Source organism: Mauremys mutica, chromosome 4 (genome assembly GCF_020497125.1).
Source record: "Mauremys mutica isolate MM-2020 ecotype Southern chromosome 4, ASM2049712v1, whole genome shotgun sequence".
NCBI classification, from domain to species: domain Eukaryota; kingdom Metazoa; phylum Chordata; order Testudines; family Geoemydidae; genus Mauremys; species Mauremys mutica.
In genome coordinates, this window is record NC_059075.1 from 92,790,675 (window position 1) to 92,811,514 (window position 20,840).

Consider the following 20,840-nt stretch of genomic DNA (forward strand, 5'->3'; position numbering starts at 1 on the left):
TGTTTATGTCAAACAGCAACCTCCTTACCAGTTGAAAAGAATGACATTGTCTAGGTCCAAAGCAGTCTTATGCAGTCCTCATCTTAAATGAGGATGATAACAGCATGGGATTTTAAGGCTCTGCATGTGTGAAATAGGTTTAAAGTTTGGGCAAAATAGGGAGAAACCTCTTGGGATTTCAGTTAGGAATGTTACAGATCCATGGAGACAGCATGTATAATTACCCTGAGTAATTACCACTCTGCTGGATCCTACAATTACCGTGTGTCATTATGATGAACTTGGACAGTTGCATCTGACCATTGCAGCCTGAACATACTGTTTCAAAAAGGTCAGGTGGCCACAACCATGTTTTGTGGCAGGTTCTCTGCCCTGTTGTGCTCCCATTATGCTACTTGGGCAGCACAGATTCAGCAGAAGCCCACCCCCAGGTCTCTTGCAAGGAATTGCTGCTATAGGGGAATCTACAATGTGCATAGAGCTCTTATGCCTTCCCCATGGCCCCTGGTGCATAGGATGTGTCAGGTGGAGAAGAGGAGTATCTTGAGCATGCTACTCTCTGGCTCATGGTCTCTTGAGGATTGTAGCCAGCTTGCACAATTTGAGCAACCTCTATCTCTAACCTGGGCTGGATAATAGGATCAGGGAGCTAAAACTGGTGGTTGGGTCTCCTCTTTTAGGCTATCATTGGGTAACTGTGGAGGAGAAGGGGGCCATCCTTTGCTAGGGGCTTCCCTAAACTCTGGCAGAGCCAGCTGAGCACTTATCCTGCTGTCTTAGGGGCTCCCACAGCTTGGTAGGGAACCCATCTAGATCTTCCTTGTAGCAGTATGGCTGACTCAAACATTTCAGATTAAAAATTACAAGTCACAGAAAATATTTTTAATTCATAATTAAATACAAATCTTAACAGAGTTGGAATCTTGAGAATCAAGCGTTGGACACCACTGTACTTGGTCGCCGCCCAAATGAGTATGAGACCAAAATAATCAGTGCAGAATGCTTTACTTTTTGGGTAAATAGTCTGAAAAATACAAAAATGGTAGGAACATTAGTCACTCTAAGCCTGATCTGAGCCAGTGACTTAGATGTAAGGATCTGTGTCCAGTTCCCTCTCAGAATGAATTTTTCTTTTACTACGAGAACCTTAAATTCAGGTCTAGAGCACATAACTGATTCCTTGATTTCTTCTGTATTAGCTTTATGATGGTTCTAAATTTCAGCTTTATATAGGAATTTTACCAAAATTGTGATATTCAGCTTGAGCCAAATATTCTAACAGTGTTTTAAAAGCTGAATTATGACTGTAGCCCAGAGGAGTCTGAGAGTCCAAGTCCCAAATGATTCATGTATCTGCATGATATTTTGGCATGTGCAATCCCAGTGTCTTATGGGCTGATGGAAAAAGCAGGTCTTTCAGGCCAGAAAATCCTGCAGCCCATGCAGGGGCTGGCGAAGGAGACTGGCTATTCCAGAAGATTCCTTATGCTCTCCAGGAATCTATCTTTGGGAGCATGGAGTAGCAATGGAATTGGGGTAGTGGACTTTGAGGAAAATTCATGCTCTCAGAGGCTTATCTCTGTAAGTGTGAGCAATGGATAGGGGTTTTAGAAAAGTGTGGTAGGATTGGTCCTGGAAGGAATACAATAGGAGGAACGCTGGGGGGAAAGGGCAAGAGAGATACAGAAGAAGAGGACAAAAATAACAAAAAGAAAGGGGGAGAGGAAATCAAACAGGATATAAAAAGGAAAATGGATTTTTATAGAGAAAAAAATAGAAGTGGGAGATGAAGAGAGACAATCAGTTTCAAGTTGAGTAATTTATTCTTATCTTTAGCTAAAACACCATTTACAGTTATCATATGAACACTAAAATTAAGCATTTGATATGCACTTAGAGGCAGCACCATCAATAATATTTATTCCACCTTACCTTTGGAGATATTGGTTAAATTGCACTGTTCTTCAGGAAGGAGATAACAAGTTGGCAGAACCTTTCCTTATAATAATTCTGTAATATCCCTTTGAGATGGATTTTTTGGAATTCCTGAAAATAAATCTTCAGATAATGCCTAATACCCTGTTATTGGAAATGTTTGGTAGCCTATGAGGTGCCAATGTTAGCATACAAGTACTTCCTCTGAAGCAGACTAGAAAATAACTGGAATACCACAGGGATGTATACCTTTGTACATGTATATAAGAACACAGATTAGGCTTTATTCCCTAAACAAGCACATACACATCATGTGAACAGAGGTTTTATTGTTTGAAGGACTTGTATCAGACAGTATCTGGAATCTGACAGTAGATATTTATGAGAAAAGACTCTAGTTTTTGCTCTTTGTATTTTTTAAAATCAACCCATCAGATATAAACTGTTTTGACAAGAACTCTTTCTCTTGTCTCAAGTCACTGCCAACTATGGAGAAGAGAAGGTGGTTTAGGTGACACTTGGGTGTTGGATTTCAGTTTGGTTGTATTCTTTCATCTTTGTCTTTTCTCTGAAGAGGTTACCCATTGCTGCAATGCATCTATATTGATAGGGCATGTGTTCTTGTTGGAAAATGGCCAGACTTTGAAAGGGAAAATAAAATCATTATGAGAATTGCAGGTGTTAAGGAGTTCTTTGTAAATTATCCTAAGTCCTGCTTAATGCTTTCTCACCAACTAGAAGTCATTGAGACCCTGATAGACATAGGCTGAGGAAAAGCCTTTCTACTTAAATTCAGAGCCCAAGAAAACTTGCCCTTTTTTAAGATAAAGATAGAGCCAGCAGGTGTTACCAACAATGTTATTCATGGCTGTTGCCTCTATCCTGGGTTGCAGAAATTTCTGAAAGCTTTGAGTACACCAGTCCAAAATGTTAGACTATTTGAGCGAAACATATAACTTTATGCACAGATTATTTCCTTCTGAGTATACTCATTATAGGTAAGTAATTTATTATCTGCTAATGGTACATGTTTTTGGTTTTTTTAAGATGCATGTTACTATTTTAGTAATACCTAATACATTGGATATTGAAAAGGAGATAGTACAGGAAAAATAGTTGTCATTGGATTCCATTGCCTGCTCTCAGTTCTGTGCTGAACTGCTGAATTAGAGTCCTGATTTAGGCATAGCTTGAATGGGGGGGAACAAACATATTGGTTTCAGCACCTACGTGACAAGCTGAGTTTCTGGTGGGGAGGTGATGGAAGAGAAATGTTAACAATATTTGGTGCTGTTCATCATTCCTGTTTGCCTGCTGTGTAGAATATCCTAAGTGCTGAGTTTTGCTGCTCTTGGCAGTTAAGGTGCTTTTACTCTATTTGGCTGGGTGGAAGAAATTACTCAACAAAGTTTTTTAAATTCCAAGCCTTTCATCAAACTGTTAGAACTTAATATAGCAATGTGGCATGCTCAAAGATGTTCAGTGGATTGAAATAAAAGATTAAAAAAATAAACTCTTAATGAATAAATGAATTTATAATCTTAGGCAGTAGTCATCCATATGTGTATGGCTTAGTAATTGACTGTAGTGTGAGTCATGTAAAGGCAAGACCAGAAGTCAAAATCAGCATATTCTCATTCACAGTAGAACCTGCAGTGAAAGAAAACTGTTCTATTAGAAAATGCTGTTAAAAAATAAAAAACTATTGCCCTCCTCCCTATTTATATTGTTAGGCCATCTGAAAATTGACTGGCGTAAACATTGCACTATTTTTTTATCTGTGACTATCTGAGTCAGGTAAAGCCCAGTGGGGATAACAAGCCATTAAGACACTCATAGAACATTAGAGAGGGTGTCTTTCCTGGACTGCTCTTGCTGTAATATTTCAGGTGTGCATCAGCTCACAGTGCCAGGACACACACAAGAAAAGCAGGTTGTGGGTTGACTGTCATGGGCTCCCCTGGAAAGATTTTATGGACTGTAGGGAGAAACAAATATTCCCCACAGAAGATCCTAAAACCAGACAGAAGCATGGGCAGCATGTATAAGAGGCTTGAGGAGGCTAACCCTCCCCAAAATAAAAAAAGGCTGGCCATGCAGGGCGCAAATACTGGATGTGGGTCACCTCCACTTTTTTTCCTACCTTAAGGGCAAGCGACGAGGGGGGCGGGAAGTGGAGCGAGCGGTGGGCAGGCTCTCGGGGGAAGAGGCAGAGTGAGGGCAGGGCCTTGGGGGAAGAAGTGGAGTGGGGTGGGAAGAGGTGGGGCGAGGTGGGGTGGGGCCTCAGGGTAGAAGGGTAGAGCAGGGGGCGGGGCCACAGTCTGCATGCTGGTGGCCCCCCCCCACTTCTAGAGTGCTTCCAGCAATCCTGGAGTAGCTTTCCCAAATGAAATACATATGCCACCTATGGACAGAAGGGGTCACATGTATGTGGTTTCCTTAGAGGCATAACTAGAGGAACTGATAAGGACACATTGTGGAAAGAAAAGATGTCAGCGAGTAGGAAGTGATTGAGTTCCATGAGACTCCATAGGTACAGGGAAGTTAGCCATTGATCTCTTCCCCCGCCCCCCTCCCTCCGTTTTTGCTTGGCTGCCCTGCAACCGAGAAAATTTGTAATAGACAGTAAAACTCTCAGCATTGTAGAAAGCTTTTCACATGAGTCATTCTGATGAGGATAAAATATAATTGGTTCTTTCTATAGTATGTGTTCTCATAGTGATTACACAAATTACAGTAACACACACTTGAACAGATAGGTACTGAAACAAAATCTCCTCTAAGATAAATCACATTGATTAATCCAGTTTGAAAAGTCTAAATCAGTAGTATAACTAAATTATAAGCATAGCAAGAAAAATGAGTAGTCTGATTAAAAATCTCCTCATCATTTTTTCATTTTGCTCAAGTTAGATCATAATAATATTTTGTTTAAAGCTTGTATAATTCATTTGTTTTTCCTTTTCCCATTAGGAATTCCTACAAACCACAGTAAGCCTACTGGTTACACATTAAGGGTAGATAATACAGTTCCATTGGTGACGCAGGCCCCTACCTTACAGCCACTACAGATACAAGCAGGAGTCCTGTCTCAGGTTGGTTCATTTGGAACTGTGTATTTTAAAAATGGCTATTACAAACTTTATATTACTAGGCACTTAAGAAAACTTGTATTTGTAAAGATTACGTTTGATGTTTCCTTAAAGTGTCCCATTTAATCACTGTTTTGTATTTATGCTGAGTTTTAAGAAGCTAATATAAATACTGGTCATTTGCCACTTAATGAAATCTGCTTTACTTCACAACAGCCATGGTCTAATCGAACTCAGCAAATATTGATTCCTGCTTGGCAACAAATAACACCTGTGGCTCCTTCTACTACAACTCTAGCTTCTGATCCAGTGGCTGGTCCACAAAGATTTGGAGACTGGGGGTAGGTCTTAGGACTTCTCTTAGGACTTTTGCATAACAAAGAATATGGATTTGAGTTGAAGAGTTTACAGCTAATAACTCCCCTCTTCTCTCCTTAGGAAAGTGATTCCTCATGGCAGCCATTACAATTCAGTGATGCCACAGCCACTCTTAAATCAAATAACTTTGTCTGCCACGCAGCCAATTAGTGTGGGTATTGCACATGTTGTCTGGCCACAGCCTGCAGTTACCAAGAGAAATAAACTGTGCCAGAACAGGTTGGTAAAATGGTATTATTTGTATTTGGTGTAGATTTTGATATATCAGCTTCACAACCTTTGTACAGTGGATAAGAGAGATATGAATAATGTATGCTCACTAAGGTCATTGACTGTACTCAAACTGTCCTGTTGCCGTATCAATTTCTCTGAAGTATTTTGGTAGATAGGATGGGAGACATGAAATGGAAATAAACTTTTTTTTTTACCTTTGATCTACTCTCTGCCTGTGATACTAGCAGCTTTGTCTACATATGTGCTTAAATAGCCTTTGGCAAGGGTTTAAAAATATATTGAGATAATCCTAATTAGATGCTCCTAAATCTGTGTGCATGAGGACTCATCAGGTTCAAAGAATAGAATTAAGTTTTCAAGTATGTTACAAAGTTTCTACTAACTGTCTAATGAGGTGTCTTCTTCACAGGAGTAATGTGTTACAAAATACCAATATCCAAAATTCAGCATTTATATCTCCAAAGATAATTAATATGAAGGCTGTCAAGAGAGTAAGTTGTATAGAAGCACAGGACAATCATAACTCAGAAGGACAGGAGAGGAACTGTTGCAAAACATCTGTCAGGCAGGACCCTGATTCATCTGTTTCAAACAAACAGCGCCAGGCTATCATCATTGCAGATTCTCCAAGTCCAGCAGTCAGTGTGATCACCATCAGTAGTGACACAGATGAAGACGATACAGGACAAAGACATTCACTAAGAGAGTAAGCTTATAAATAAGTCTAGTTTTGTTAAACTGTTATCTATACTAAAAAACGTGTGCAGCGATTACAGCAATATTCTCTAGTTCAGCTACTATGTGTAGTCAGTATTTGATTTTAGACACAATCACAGTCAATATGCTTCCTACTTTTTGGTAGAAAAGGCAACACCATGGCAGTATCTTATTTGGGAATTGAAGGCTACAAGCAGTGCATTCATAACAGGGACTGACTATTTAGAATTATTTTTATAACAGTAGATGAGTTGTTAAAGTTTGAAAATTGACTACTCTTAGGTATAGCATGTTTATTGATATTATTTCTTAATATTGGGTTGCACTGTTCATGCGTACCCACCTCTGTAGCATTACATGTATCTGTGTATGAAATTGGATGTTGAGTATAGTCAATAGAAATTCCATCCTAAAATGATTTTTCTCTAATAAGTTATGAAATAAATTATTCCATATTAAATTACTGTGAATCAAAGAAAAGATGTCATTTTTGTTTGAATGCACTTACATTCCTTATGGCTGTGAATTAGGGGCTTTTCCTTAAACATAAGTTTGAGGAAGCCTAATGTTATCTGATTGTTCAGGATGTGATTTTGAAACTGGTAAACAGGCAAGTAGAAGATCAAAATTTAGGGCCATATCTTCAAAATATGATTGTAGTATGTGTACAGTTTTTTATGTAAAATTAATTGTTCATATAATTTTTGCACATTGCTTGTGCACACAAATCATAGATTCAACATATAAAATACTCACTTCCATGTGTAAATTGAGTGCAAATAAGGTTTGTATGTATACCAGCATTTATGTTCAGTAGCGGTAGTTAAGCTTGGCAGTATTTGGGGTTTGGGTTTTTTTTTTTTTTTTTTGCAAGTTTTGACAATATAGATTTTTATCATCCCCCCCAGTTTTTAACTATTTTTATTTTTACAGTTGCGGGGAGTTAAGCGGGGGTAGGGTTGGAGTTAGTGCAGCACTGACAGTGGGACTGCAAGGAGCTCTCTGCATGGCCAAGGGGCCAAAGACACTCAGGTGCATGGAGGCTGCAGTCTTGGCCTGGCAGAGTAGAGACGGCTGCAAGTTGGACAATGACCCTCTGGCTTTGGGGGAGGCCACCCTGTTACTGACCATTCCTGCCCGGGGATGGCCCCTGCACTCCTGGCTGGTGAGCAAGTGGGGCTGTGACAGTGGAGCTGCAGAGGATTCCCTGCACAGTCACAGAGCTGGCAACACCAGATTCATGCAGGCACAAGGTCAGTGGAAGTCTGTGGCCCTGGTGGGTCAAAGCAGAGACCTCCAGCAAGGGCCACGAGGAGAAGGACGAGCCCATGGCCGTGGGGAAGGCCACCCCATTACTGAATGGCTCCTATCCGGGGACAGAGATATGCAGCAGCAGGGTGGCCTCCCCCATGGCTGGGGGCTTGTCCTCCTGCTCGCAGCCCTGGCTGGAGGAGAGGGTCTTTGCTCTGACCCATCAGGTCCACAGCCTTCCTTACACATTCTGCCTGCCAGGATTGGTGTTGCCAGACCCATGACTGTCCAGGGGTGCAGATGGCTCTGTGCGCTGCCGCAGGGCCAGTGACACCCAATCCTTACCAATGGATATTTTTTGTTGTTGATTTCAGTGTCAGCTGAAATCGATGTTTACCAACATCTGTCCATTTAAATCAAATCCTGCCAAGCCTAGTGATAGTGTACAACAAATTGAACATGTAGGCACTCGTGTGTGTGTGTTTATATACAAACACATTTGGTTGATGTTTTTCAAGGCAGTCCAGGGTGCCACATAGCTCAAATTAATTCTAATAGAAGATATGTGACTAAATACCCTGGACTGCTTTAAAAATCTCTTTCATACTTTCATCCATACTTTCCCCACTTGTGCCACATTTCATTTTCATTGCATGTTGTGGGGATTATGAAAAGAATGAGCTACTTCTATGACAGAGATGGTACAGAGGTTTTGTTTTTGTTTTGTTTTGTTTTTTTACAAATTACCTAGGGCCATAGCCTACAGTTCTTCATAAAACAAACCAGTGAAGCCAGCAGAAGACTTACTTGAGTAAAGACTGCAAGATTTGGACTGGGCTATGGCCAATTTTTTTTTTTTTTTACTTTGACTGCCTAAGGATCCTAATTCATATTTAGGCACCAAAATAAAAATGACCTAATTTTTCAAAGGTGTTGTGTACCTTCAGGAATACCTGAATGGGTATTTATAAATTATGAACTTTAAATATTTTGAACTTAAGTGCCTAAATATGCATTCAGGAGCCTTATTTTAGGCTTCAGAGTTTAAAAATTTAGGTCAAACTTTCCAAAGGGACCCAAAAAAATTTAGATTGTGTATGAGTGGAACAATAAGCAGGAATAAGAATCATTGCTTTTTATCTTTTGAGAGATAGGCCCCATTCCCTTTCCAGTGTAATACTAAATAACATTAAAGATCTGTCTTTATTATTTTAAGGCTAGCTGTGTGTAAAAGGAATGAATAACATGCCAAATGAGAGGTAGTATTTATTTTTGGCTTAATTTTTTTTCTTTGTTTCAGATGTAAAGGTAGCCTAGATTGTGAAGCCTGCCAGAGCACTATGAATATTGACCGTGTATGTTCGTTAAGCAGCCCTGACAGCACTTTGAGCACCAGCTCCTCTAGCCAGTCTAGTCCATCCCCTTGCAAGAGACACAACAGGTAAAAAATTGTTATTTCCAATATACAGTGGAAGCCTGCTTTTACTGAAACGCCTGACAAATTTAGTTCATTGTATTTTACATCGCCAGATTTCGCTCTCTTTCACAGGCTAACTTATGTTTTGAAAAAATTATATCATTCTAAGAGATGTTATATGTATGTTAATGATGTATATTATTTATATACCATTGCTAGTTTATTAATTGTTCCTGATAAATTGTGTTCATCTCATTGAATGGCTTCATAGTGTTGAATTGAATGGCAATAATTCATACAGTGTGTTTAAAAAAAAAATGCACACAAAAAACTCCATTAGAAGAACATTGATTGCAAAGTCAAGCACTGGGGCTGGGAAGGAGCGGAGTCTCTCCCCCATCACAGCAGCCCCCGAGCTGGGAAGGAGGTGGGGTCTCTCCTCCTCCACAGCAGCCACAGAGCTGGGGCTGGGAAGGAGGGCCATCTCTCCCCGGCAACCACAACCCTGAAGCTGGGGAAAGTCACCTCTTTCTCTGGCTGCCACAGCCCTGCACATGCCAAATTTCCCCCACCCCCTCTTCTCACCCCACTGCCCCTTTCCAACTACCCTCTATTCTCCCCAAGGCCACCACCTCACCTTACATGTGCGTCTTCTCCAGGGTCCAGGCACCTAATTAGTGGAGCCATGCCTGCGCATCTCCATTAATTAGGTGAGTTGGCCCTTCATTCTCTTGGCCATCCACGCGCGAACCTTAGAGGCAACTATCTGTGGACCACCTGAATGGAGCTCGCAGACCACTGGTAGTCCACAGGCCACAGTTTGAGAACCTCTGTTCTATAGACTATAGTTTGCGAATGGGGCTCTGCTTTTCCTCTTAACCTAAATACTGTCAAAAATAATCTGTCAAACCTATGTGCTTGGCAATACTATATGTAAAATGAGTGTTCTTCCTCTCTAGTGGCTGATCCAACAACTAGCTACTATGCCAGGAGTGTTCTCCTGATTCCTGATGCATGTAACTGTGCATCTCTTTGGGCTAGATAGACACTTGCTCCATCTCCCTAGGCCTGTGGCTTGTTTTTAGAAGCATTATTTTTTCTTCATAAAGTATTTCCTCCTCTGCTTATGGCATGATAACCATGGGGAGGCTTTTATTCTTTGGATTAGAAAGAAAATGAGGTAATTAGTGTGCATGTGTGTGGTAGAAATACAATTTAAAACTTAATATAGATTAGGTGGATTTATTAGAGCAAGGTTAATGTGCAACTCACCATAACCCTCGCTAATTTCTTTTAACAAAGTAACTGCGGCCTTATCCTTTCCACCCCTGCTTACAACTTGTCATTTAAGGTTGGAAGATGAGTTTAGACTTTTAGCTTCCATCTGAATTCCCAGCTTGTGTGGTTTTAACTTGAGACACTTACCATAACTAAAATGTAAATTTTCTTTCTGCAGTTTGTTTTATTTTTAAATATTTTGTGTAAATATCTTGTCACACATTACAAGAACGCTAATGGAAGAACACTCTGCTTATAATGCAATATTTATTTTTTGAATAGTATGTCAGATGACGAACAAGAGAGTGGCTGTGATACTGTGGATGGTTCCCCGACCTCAGACTCTTCAGGACATGACAGTCCATTTGTAGAAAGCAGTTTTGTAGACAACACCAATCAAAATACAGAAACCAGAAACTCAGTTAACCCAGAATCCAAACCTTCTGTCTGCGCTGTTGTGGTGCCACCAATAAGAATAGAAAACAGATTAAATTTAGATGAGCAGATGGTGAATACAGGTAAACTAATTTAGTAGTTGTTCTCTTTTATAATAATGGGTAAGTCAGAAATTTGAGCAGTCTATTCAATAGGTATATGCACCAAACATAAGATTTAAGCTACCCCCTCTTATTTAATCATGTATTTTACCTAAATTATTAAATCTTATTCATAAATTAATTTTTAAAATGTTTTCTAAGTTTCTTGGTTTATTACTTTACAACTATTGTCTATTTGAATAGTTGAAAGAATTGAAGGTTTGCCTTGGTATTAGTATTTGATTTTTATTTGCCAGATAACACATGCCAGCCGCTGATAAAAGGCCAATCTATCACTGGAAGAGTAAACCAGCCTCCTGCTGTGAGTAACCGTCAGCAAAAATTGACATCAGCATTCCATCAGCAACCTATAAATTTCAGTCAGGTATGTGTATTCATTCACAGCTCAAAACTGTTTCACTGTCTTAAGGTTGAGGGCCTGATTTTAAAAAATGCTGGACACCCGCAACACTGAACTAAATGGGAGCTATGGCTCCTCCACGTTTGAAAAATCAGGTCTCAAGACAGTAAAAAATATGCCCAACGTGTGTAGTCAAGCTGCTGAAATCCTGAAAAATGGGCTTCTCTAGCCTATTGTGCAAGTCAGAAATATCTTCCACTTTGTCCCTAAATTAGCAGCCATGGTAGTGGTTGAACAGATGAGTTTGTAAAGATGATGGAAAAACAGCACTGGGAAAATTGTTACAACCTACATTAAATTTAGTAGAAAGCCTGAGACATGATCATAATATACTTGACCACTTTTCCTCCTTCCAAATGGTAAAATATTTGTACCATGGAGTTAAGTGTGGGGCCATATTTTCAGCCTTGTTCCACCTGCTTTGTGCCTCACCTGTGGCACAAACAACTGGAAACCCAGCATATCTGTCCAGCTGAGAATTCTGTTAGTTGAGGGGAATCCCAGAATATAGTAGAGCTGATGCACCCAATTGTAATTCACTCTCTCTCTTGTGTGTAGTGAGCATGGCTGAGGAAAAAAAGAGACATGTTCTTCGAGTGATGGTCCCTGTGTGTATTCCACATGTGGTACATGGTTCTTAAAGATGTGAGGTCCTTATCTGTATTCTACACATGGTATTCATGTGGCACCATGCACATGAATTTCAGAGATTTTTAGTAAGCAGTGTCCATTGGTCTGCACATGCGCAGTTGATCTCCTCGTGCTCTGAACCGAGGGTAAAGAGTGCTGTTTCTCCAGTTCCTTCTTACTGCGGCATGGCCTGAGTAAGAATCTTCTGTGTCTCTAGCTTCTTCCTCAACTGCGTCATTCTGTAAATATATTATAAATCGTTTTTGGTATTTTAATCTTTTAGACTTAGTATAGCCTTTAGTGAGTTGTTTTTTATCTCACTCTGGGGAAATTCTCCCAGAAGGCTAGGATTATGCCCATAGTCCTAGGATTCAAGAATTGTTTTTCCTGCCCCTGCTTGTTTTCTGTGAGTGACGAACACCAGCACTACCTCTACTGGCTAGGCAAGTTTCACATCTCAGCCAAATGCAGCATTTGGCACTCCTTCCCTCTCAGAACTCATGAGGGTTGGGAGCTAAGACTTAAAAATTGGATGCAGCAGGCCATGAGACCCCAATCAGATGTGGACTGGGGAGATCGCCCTGTATGTTGGCCGCCTCCAGCAGGGAGCACCCCTCTGAGCATGAGCTCCAGAATTGAAGCTAAGACTTTCAAGCTTAAGGAGAAGGCTTTTCATGAGAGTAAGGAGCACTCTCGTTAGTATTAAGACAGACCTCCTTTATCCAAGCCTGCTCTCGAGAGCGAAGATCCTTCTCTGAACCCTTCAAAGATAGGAGAGCCCTCACACATGGATACTAAGGCTATAGACCCAAGTAAAACTCTGGCACAAAGAGACACAGATCTGTTTGTTCTGGTACTGGTTCATACATCTAAAATGTACGACAAACTTCCAGGGCCACTCCCTTCAATATCCAGATCAGACTCCGTGCCAAAACTGTCACGGCCCCAGAGGGAACCGACTTTCACTGTGACCAGAGAAGCACTAGAGCCGACAGCTCCACAATGAGCTCACCTTGCACCCCAGGGCAGTCAGAGACCTATGTCTCCCCGGAGGACACTTTCGCTCTCTACTACACTCACTCATCCCTCCTCTCTGGTTTCCCTTTATTCAGAGACATAGTTACTTACAAAGCCAATTTACTACTTCCTTAATGCTACACCAAGTATCTCTCTGCTGCAGCCCGGGGTCTAGCCCATAGATAATATAGAAAACTACATTTACTAAATTTAAGTTATTTTAATTATTTTACTTTGAGCATAAGAACACAAGAACAGCCATATGGTCAGACCAATTGTCCATCTAGCCCAGTAACCTGTTTTCCGACTGGCCAATGCCAGGTGGTTCAGAGGGAATGGACAGAACAGGTAATCATCAAGAGATCCATTCCCAGCTTCTGGGCAGTAGCTACATTAACACAACTCTTTTTAAAATAACATCTAGGTATTTGGAGGGGCAGTACATTTAAAAACAAAACCCTGCTTATCTGTTTGTAGTAAATATTAAAACAAAATGTTAAAGTCTGCCATATACAGATAGGAGGCTTATTAATTATTACTTAGAATAATTCAGATTGGAAAGGATCTCTGGGTCATCTAGTACATCCCCCTGCATCATCATGGAAGGATTGATTTTAATTAATCCTAAACTAACCCTAGAATGATCATCTTATTCTAACTTTGACCACTGCCAAAGACTGCAAATTCCTCAACCTTTAGACAGACACCGTTCCACTGCAGGGCTTTACTATGATGATTAATTTCTAATTTACTGATTAATATATGAATAATTAATCTGAATTTTCCCTGCGGTAGTTGAAGCCCACTACTACTTCTATCCTTCTTATTTAATGAGACTAATAGTCTTTCTCTAATAGTTGTAAACAATTAGCACATCATCTATGGCAGTGGTTCTCAAAGCCGATCTGCCGCTTGTTCAGAGAAAGCCCCTGATGGGCTGGGCCAGTTTGTTTACCTGCCGTGCCTGCAGGTTCGGCTGATCGTGGCTCCCACTGGCCATGGTTCGCCGCTCCAGGCCAATGGGAGCTGCGGGAAGGGCGGCCAGCACATCCCTTGGCCCGTGCCACTTCCCGCAGCCCCCATTGGCTTGGAATGGCGAACCGTGGCCAATGGGAGCTGCGATCAGCCGAGCCTGCGGACGCAGCAGGTAAACAAACTGGCCTGGCCCACCAGGGGCTTTCCCTGAACAAGCGGCAGACCAGCTTTGAGAACCACTGTTCTATGGGTCATTAGTCTAGACCTAGTTATGTGTGTCAGATATTTTTCAAACCATTCCTCATTTTTTTTTCCTGCTCCCCTCTAAATTTTCTCTCCTGTTTCCATTGGTTGTGCCTTTATTGTGAGATGAGGAGACCACATCTGTACGCAGTATTCAAGATGTGGGCGAACCATGGATTTATATAAGGGCAATAAGATATTTTCCATCTTATTCTCTATCCCCTTTTTAATGATTCCTAACATCCTGTTTGCTTTTTTGACTGCCGCTGCACACTGCGTGGACGTCTTCGTGAGTAGTGAGTGCAGTTTGCCAGGTGTGCAAACCACAACTGAGCAGAGTGGAATAATCACCTTGCTTGTGTGATATATGGTACTTGTGTTTAAAACAGCATACCATTTTGTCCTTGTCTTGCAAGAGGACTGCATTGAGTTATAACCTTCAAATTTCCTGTTTGTGTTACTATTTCAATAGCTAGTATTTGTATTTGTTCATTTGATTATTCCTTTATATTTCTTTATAGAATTTGTTTATTAATTTTAAACATTTCTCCAGATTGAGTTCATGCTCTAGCTGTACTCGAAAATTAACATATAGCAATTTCTCTGCGTGGACAGGTTCAGCACTTTGGATCTGGGCCTCAGGAGTGGAATGGAAACTACAGTCATCGAAGACAGCAGACATACATTCCAGCTGGTGTTGCCAGTCATCCGTTCTCCCTTCCACATGGAAGTCCAAATCACAGTACGGTGCATGCACATTTAGCTGGAAGTACACACCTTGGAGGACAGCCTGCTATTCTTCCATATCCATCATCTGCACCCCTTAGTACTGCGGCACCTGTAGCCCACCTCCTAGCCTCATCATGTACCTCAAGACCTATATTGCAGCATCCAACCTACAATATATCTCATCCCAGTGGCATAGTTCACCAAGTCCCAGTGGGCATAAATCCCCGTCTTTTACCTTCCCCAACCATTCATCAGACTCAGTACAAACCTATTTTCCCACCACATTCTTACATTGCAGCATCACCTGCTTACACAGGATTTCCTCTGAGTCCAACAAAACTCAGCCAGTATCCATTTATGTGAGAACTTGAGTACAGTATGTAGAGGAAGCTCAATGATAAACGCTTGATTTAAGAAGAAACATGGTATTTAATAAAAATTAGCCATGGCACAACAAGAGAATTATTTTTTGAATCATGTAGACTTGGGTGCAATTTAAACAACCTTGAGCTTTAAATAACAAAACAAAACTCACTTTTAATGTGTTTTGCACATTTGGTATAACTTGTATCTTTGGTCATATTATCTTCTTATATAGTAACTCCAGACAGGTGACTTACTGGAGCAGAATTCCAGTTTTGCTCCTTCTATTTTTTATAAAATTGCCTTCTAACTAGTGCAAGACACGTCTACATTTGGGAAGCCATTCAGTGTACAGATTTAGAGCAACAGATGCACATATGTCAGCAGTACAGTGTACAAGTAAAATGTTTGTATTGTGTATCTTGGTGTTTAAATGTTGAGTCACTTATCTAAAAAGTTGAGCTGTTGTTCACATTGCATGTGTCTTTTGCATGGGCAAAAAAGAGTTGCCTAAACATTGCTCTAAAATGTTGTTGTCCTAATAATCTCAGCTGCATTGTAAACCGTTCCCACACATAGTGCCTTAAATATTTGAGGTTGTTAATGTTATTACTTATATATACATGTTGAGGACTGCAGCACTTAAAATTCAGATCTTCTGATTTTTTGATAGAGTAATGCTCATTTTGGGTTTTGTGTGGTATGATTTTAGTATTGGGTGTTTTTCCTTGTCAAGGAGGCAGCATGTTTTGCTGTAGCTGAATTCTGCTGTCCGATTTTTTCAGAATGATCTAGCTTCAGGAGAAGAATTTAGTAGTGCATAAGAAAAGTCAATTCAGTAGCTTTTAGTGATAAACACAAAACAGTATTTTATACTGTTAAATGGAACTGCAATACAATCTAAGTAGTATATTTTCAAAGTGTTTGTCTAATTGGATTTAATAACATGTTTAGAGGTGCAGTAGGCATGACTTTGACTAGATTATGAAAGAAAAAGCAAAATGCTCATTGATTCATGATGTGATTTCATCTTAGCTTGAGCAAACCATGCAGTATTTAATAAGTAGTAGCAGAATATTTACTATTGAAGCTTGAAAAGATGTGAGTTCTTTGTGTGCAATTTTTCATTTATGCATGGGAGAGATTTTAGCCTTTTTCATTATAGTATTTGTGTTAGCTTGTTGGGGTGTTTGCTTATTTAATACATTCCGTCAGGGACGTAAATTACATGCTTTTTGCATTTTTTTCCTAGAAAGTTTTGTCGTCTTTGTTTTTGTTCAAATGAAGTTGCTTTTGCAGCACCAAAGACTTAATCATCCATTTCCTATAAAAGGTAGCTACTTTTTCATAGACCTCAAGTATACTGTAGTGTAGAGATGGGATTTAAAGAAGGTATTAAACAGGCTGTGTGTTAGCTTATGGGTAAGTAATAAATTGTATCATTATCTTGAATGTATCATAGATAAGCTGCTATATCATGATTGCCACTTCAGATAGCTGTGAAATTAGTTGATTAACTAGTTCTTTCTTAGCCTTCTAATTTCTGTATAAGTCTAATTACATGAAATAGAAGTGGGGGTTTTGATTTTTATTTTGCTTTTATGTTTGGAGTGTCGTAACTACTATATTGTAAATGATGGAAGTTTAATTGAATATGTTATTTTGGGGTGTTATTTGCATCAGTATTTTATCTCCATTAACTTTGGGCTCATCACTGCATATAAGTGGATGTATGTATGTATGTAACTTAATTTTTTATGTTTTCATATTGCATTATTGTAGACACTTAAGAAGCTGTATCTTGCAGGCTTGACTTAACTTTTTTTTAAACAAAAAATATTCTGGAATACAATATTTGCAGCATTGACTGGAATAAGAGTGCAAAGTATTTGTGTTTAACTCTGTCAATAAGCTAATAACTGGTAGATTTTTTTCTTTACTCCATTAATACAAGCAGTGTTTTATTTAATGAATGTCCAAATGAAATAACTGTGCCTATATTTGATGTTGTTTTTTAAAAAACAAAAGTTGAACTACAACAGTGTTATATCATAAACCAATACCAGCAGTACATTTTTAATCACACTGCAAAAGAAACCTAACTTTCCCCACAAGATTCAGTGTTTTTAGTAATCAACTCTATGCATTTTGTACAAATATAAATGTATATATAAAGTATACATTAGAAACTAAGAGTAGCCTGATTAATTTGAAATCTTATCAGCACATATAAAGTCTAAATATATGGAGTCAAGAAAATACTCAAGTAAATTCGTCATACACCCTAACACTTCAAACTTTTACTATCTGTTCTAGCAGATTCCTGTCCTCTGTTAACACCTTAGTGTTGGGAATTGAGTCCTCTTGGTGTTATCTCCATTGCGGGCAGTGGACACACCAAGAACCACCAGCACAAAAGGATTAATTGACTTTTGGATTATGATAACCAAAAATACTGTGTTCTCTTTATTTGGAGCCATGGGAATCTCCATTGCTTTAATGTATTTACTGTACTTTCTTTTTACTGTACTTAGGATGTAAAGCTAATATGCTTGTTAAATTGACACATTTACCTGTATGGCACAATATTATCCTATAAATTCACAAGAAAAATGTACTGTAAATGTGCCCCAAATTAAGCCTGCTGCTCTTTATATATTGTAACAATAGAAATGTGTTTGAATTTCAAAGAACTAAATATTTGGGATTCTGTCACAACCTAAATTCTGAATAATGAAATGATTGTGTAGTACTGATCCTGCAATGAGCTCCTGCACCCATGTAGAGTCCAATTGACTTCAATGGGATTTTGTGCAGGTGCCAAGGGTCCATCTGTAGAGAACTACTTTCAGGATTGGTGCCTAAATCTGTGCAAACAGTTAACCCTCATCAGTGAAACATATACACCTCAGATTGTTTTAATGCCTTTTTTAAATAAAACACTGCATGAATACAGAATTGCATATTTGCATACTATTTTAATTTGTGAATTATTTTATATGAATTTCTTGTATTCAGTTTTTAACTTTAATTCAGGGTGTTTTTATTAATCAGATATGCTACTGTATTAACTAATTCTTTTGGTTTAAATTTTTAAATTTTCTGCATTTCTAATTTTAACTTGATTTGTGTTAAGTAAAAGTTAAATCACACTGCAAGCTGTAGGAAGATTGTTTTAGAACTACCCAAGGATATAGACTTGATTATTAAGTTTGAATTGTTACTGTTTAACAATTTGTAGACTTGTGGCTTTTTTTTCTTTTTTTTTTTGCCTTTGGTTTTTATGCTACACTAGTTTGCCATGTAGCAATTGCACTGTGCAATATTACAATACGAGGACTGGGAAAAAATTTTATGGATGTAATGTCTCTTACAGTTTGCGATAGTATTTCTCTCTAGTTCTCAGTGATTTAAATGTGACCAAGCCTTCTGTACTTTGTCACAAAAAGCGGGTTTTCCAGGTGACTATTTTGGTGAGTGTCAAAATAAGAATTTATGGTGTATTACTGTTGAGATTCACTTTGGATTAAAATATATATTGCAGCAAAGAAGTTGTTGGCAGCTTTTATTTTTCATGACATCAGTTCAAGGCCAGATTAAGGCACTATAAAACCAGTGTGTAGGGCTCCAGGTCTTAGATTCTGAGATATTCACAAAGCTTTGCTTTACTTAAAAACAGTATGTTTCTGGCTCTTGTGGTTCTGAGGGGAAAATCTGAAAATGTGAACCAAATGTAACCAATGCCTGAATCTGCAGACAGCCAGAGACATTACCTATGAGAGATGTGGGCACTTCCATGCATCTCCAGAGAGTATTAATGGATCTTGGAATTGTTTTGGGGGTAGCCCACCACTGCCACCCCAACAAAGATTTCTGTGTGTGGCAGCAGAAGAGTGCATTGAGCCTGGCCCTCATACTCACTCAAGCAGATATACTCCACCTACTGGGGTAAGTACTAAGGCCTGATCTACACTACGCTTTTAAACTGAATGTAACAGCGTTAAACCGAATTAACCCTGCACCCGTCCACACAACGAAGCCCTTTATATCGATATAAAGGGCTCTTTAAACCAATTTCTGTACTCCTCCCCGACGAGGGGAGTAGCGCTGAAATCGGTATTGCCATGTCGGATTAGGGTTAGTGTGGCCGCAATTCGACGGTATTGGCCTCCGGGGTGGTATCCCACAGTGCACTATTGTGACCACTCTGGAAAGCAATCTGAACTCGGATGCACTGGCCAGGTAGACAGGAAAAGCCCCGCGAACTTTTAAATTTCATTTCCTGTTTGCCCAGCGTGGAGCTCTGATCTGCACGGGTGGCGATGCAGTCCCAAATCCAAAAAGAGCTCCAGCATGGACCGAACGGGAGATACTGGATCTGATCGCTGTATGGGGAGACAAATCTGTTCTACCTGAGCTTCCTATCTGCCTCGTGAACCTATTTCTGCATTTAGAAAGGGCTGCAGAATCCCACCACACATCCTTACAGGAATTATATTCCCTGTAGGCAAGGAAACAGGCAGCCTATTCAGCTCTCTGTTCTCTCCAGATAAGTCCCAAGATATTTTTAAGGACGTTCCTGGACTATTCCTCTTCAACTTCATTCTAACTGAGAATGGAATGGGGAGACTTCATTTGCCAACCTGCTTTGGCACAGTAGTTTCTCTTAGTAGTTGAAAGCTGAGGGCAGATGTACAATGCCCACACTACTTGGCTAAGGGATTGGCTAAGAGAAGCTGTGGCATCACCAAATTGTAATAGTCCTCATAGGGAAACTATCCTAAAGAGAGAGGGGAGTTGCAAACTATTTGAATTAACTCTCACTATTTCTCTCCAACCTTGTTCTGAAGGAGAGGAAAGGGGAGAATCTCCCAGCCATGGACAGAAAAAAGTCAAAGGGCCAAAACCTGTCACCAACCTGGGAAAATGCTGACATGGATAAATGCTTCTGTAAACAGGCCACAAATTTTTAGGAAACATAGGAATGTTGCTATAAGTAAAGATGATGCAGTAGTAGCTGTTCTCACCAAAGATGTGGGTGATTCTCTCTGAAAGGGACTTCTTATCCCAAGATCTTGTAGACAGAAAACTGGAAGGAATCGTTAGGAGAGACTTCAAAGATTTCAGTCCTAAAAGCATCCTTAAAGCATCCCCCCCGCGTGCTTTTTTTTTGGGGGGGGGGGCAGGATGACCATCTAAAACCACAGGACAGCATCTACCTCTCCTCCCAAAAATAAGGAATTCCTTCCAATATTAAAGAAAATGTCTCTCTTGCTATGGTTTTCATATGTGATTCATTTGTGGGACTCTGGGTGCTTTGGTACTAGGACCATGGCCTCAAATTTGATAGCACATCAGCAGCTTTGGCTCAGGCCTCTGATGGCAGTCTGCCACTCAAAGCAGCTCTTTGTGTGTGTGCCTAAGTTATAACACTCCCTTCCATCCCCTTGCAAGGACTCCAGAAGAGATAAGCTATCACCCACAACAGAAGGGCTTTTTCAGTCAGATACCAGCCAGAGATGCCAAAGAGAGGCCATGGAACCAAAGAATAGACAAATGTGCCTGCAACAACAGAGATACCTAGGAGGCTGAATCTCTTTTTCCTAACAATGAAGTCAAACAGA

The 20,840-nt window shown here is 39.8% G+C and overlaps 1 protein-coding gene across 4 annotated transcripts in view; it reads left to right on the top strand.

The window, feature by feature from the left end:
• HIPK3 (homeodomain interacting protein kinase 3) overlaps positions 1-18,764 on the top strand; it is a 162,009-nt gene extending 143,245 nt beyond the window's left edge. For all 4 annotated transcript variants that reach the window (XM_045014289.1, XM_045014292.1, XM_045014290.1 and 1 more), the window contains 8 exons: positions 4,909-5,030; positions 5,244-5,368; positions 5,466-5,624; positions 6,049-6,345; positions 8,908-9,048; positions 10,585-10,820; positions 11,096-11,223; positions 14,740-18,764. In XM_045014289.1, the coding sequence (XP_044870224.1) occupies positions 4,909-5,030; positions 5,244-5,368; positions 5,466-5,624; positions 6,049-6,345; positions 8,908-9,048; positions 10,585-10,820; positions 11,096-11,223; positions 14,740-15,216 (1,685 nt within the window). In that variant the 3' untranslated portion in view covers positions 15,217-18,764. The remainder of the gene's footprint in view (positions 1-4,908; positions 5,031-5,243; positions 5,369-5,465; positions 5,625-6,048; positions 6,346-8,907; positions 9,049-10,584; positions 10,821-11,095; positions 11,224-14,739) is intronic.
• The last annotated feature ends 2,076 nt before the right edge of the window (positions 18,765-20,840 follow it).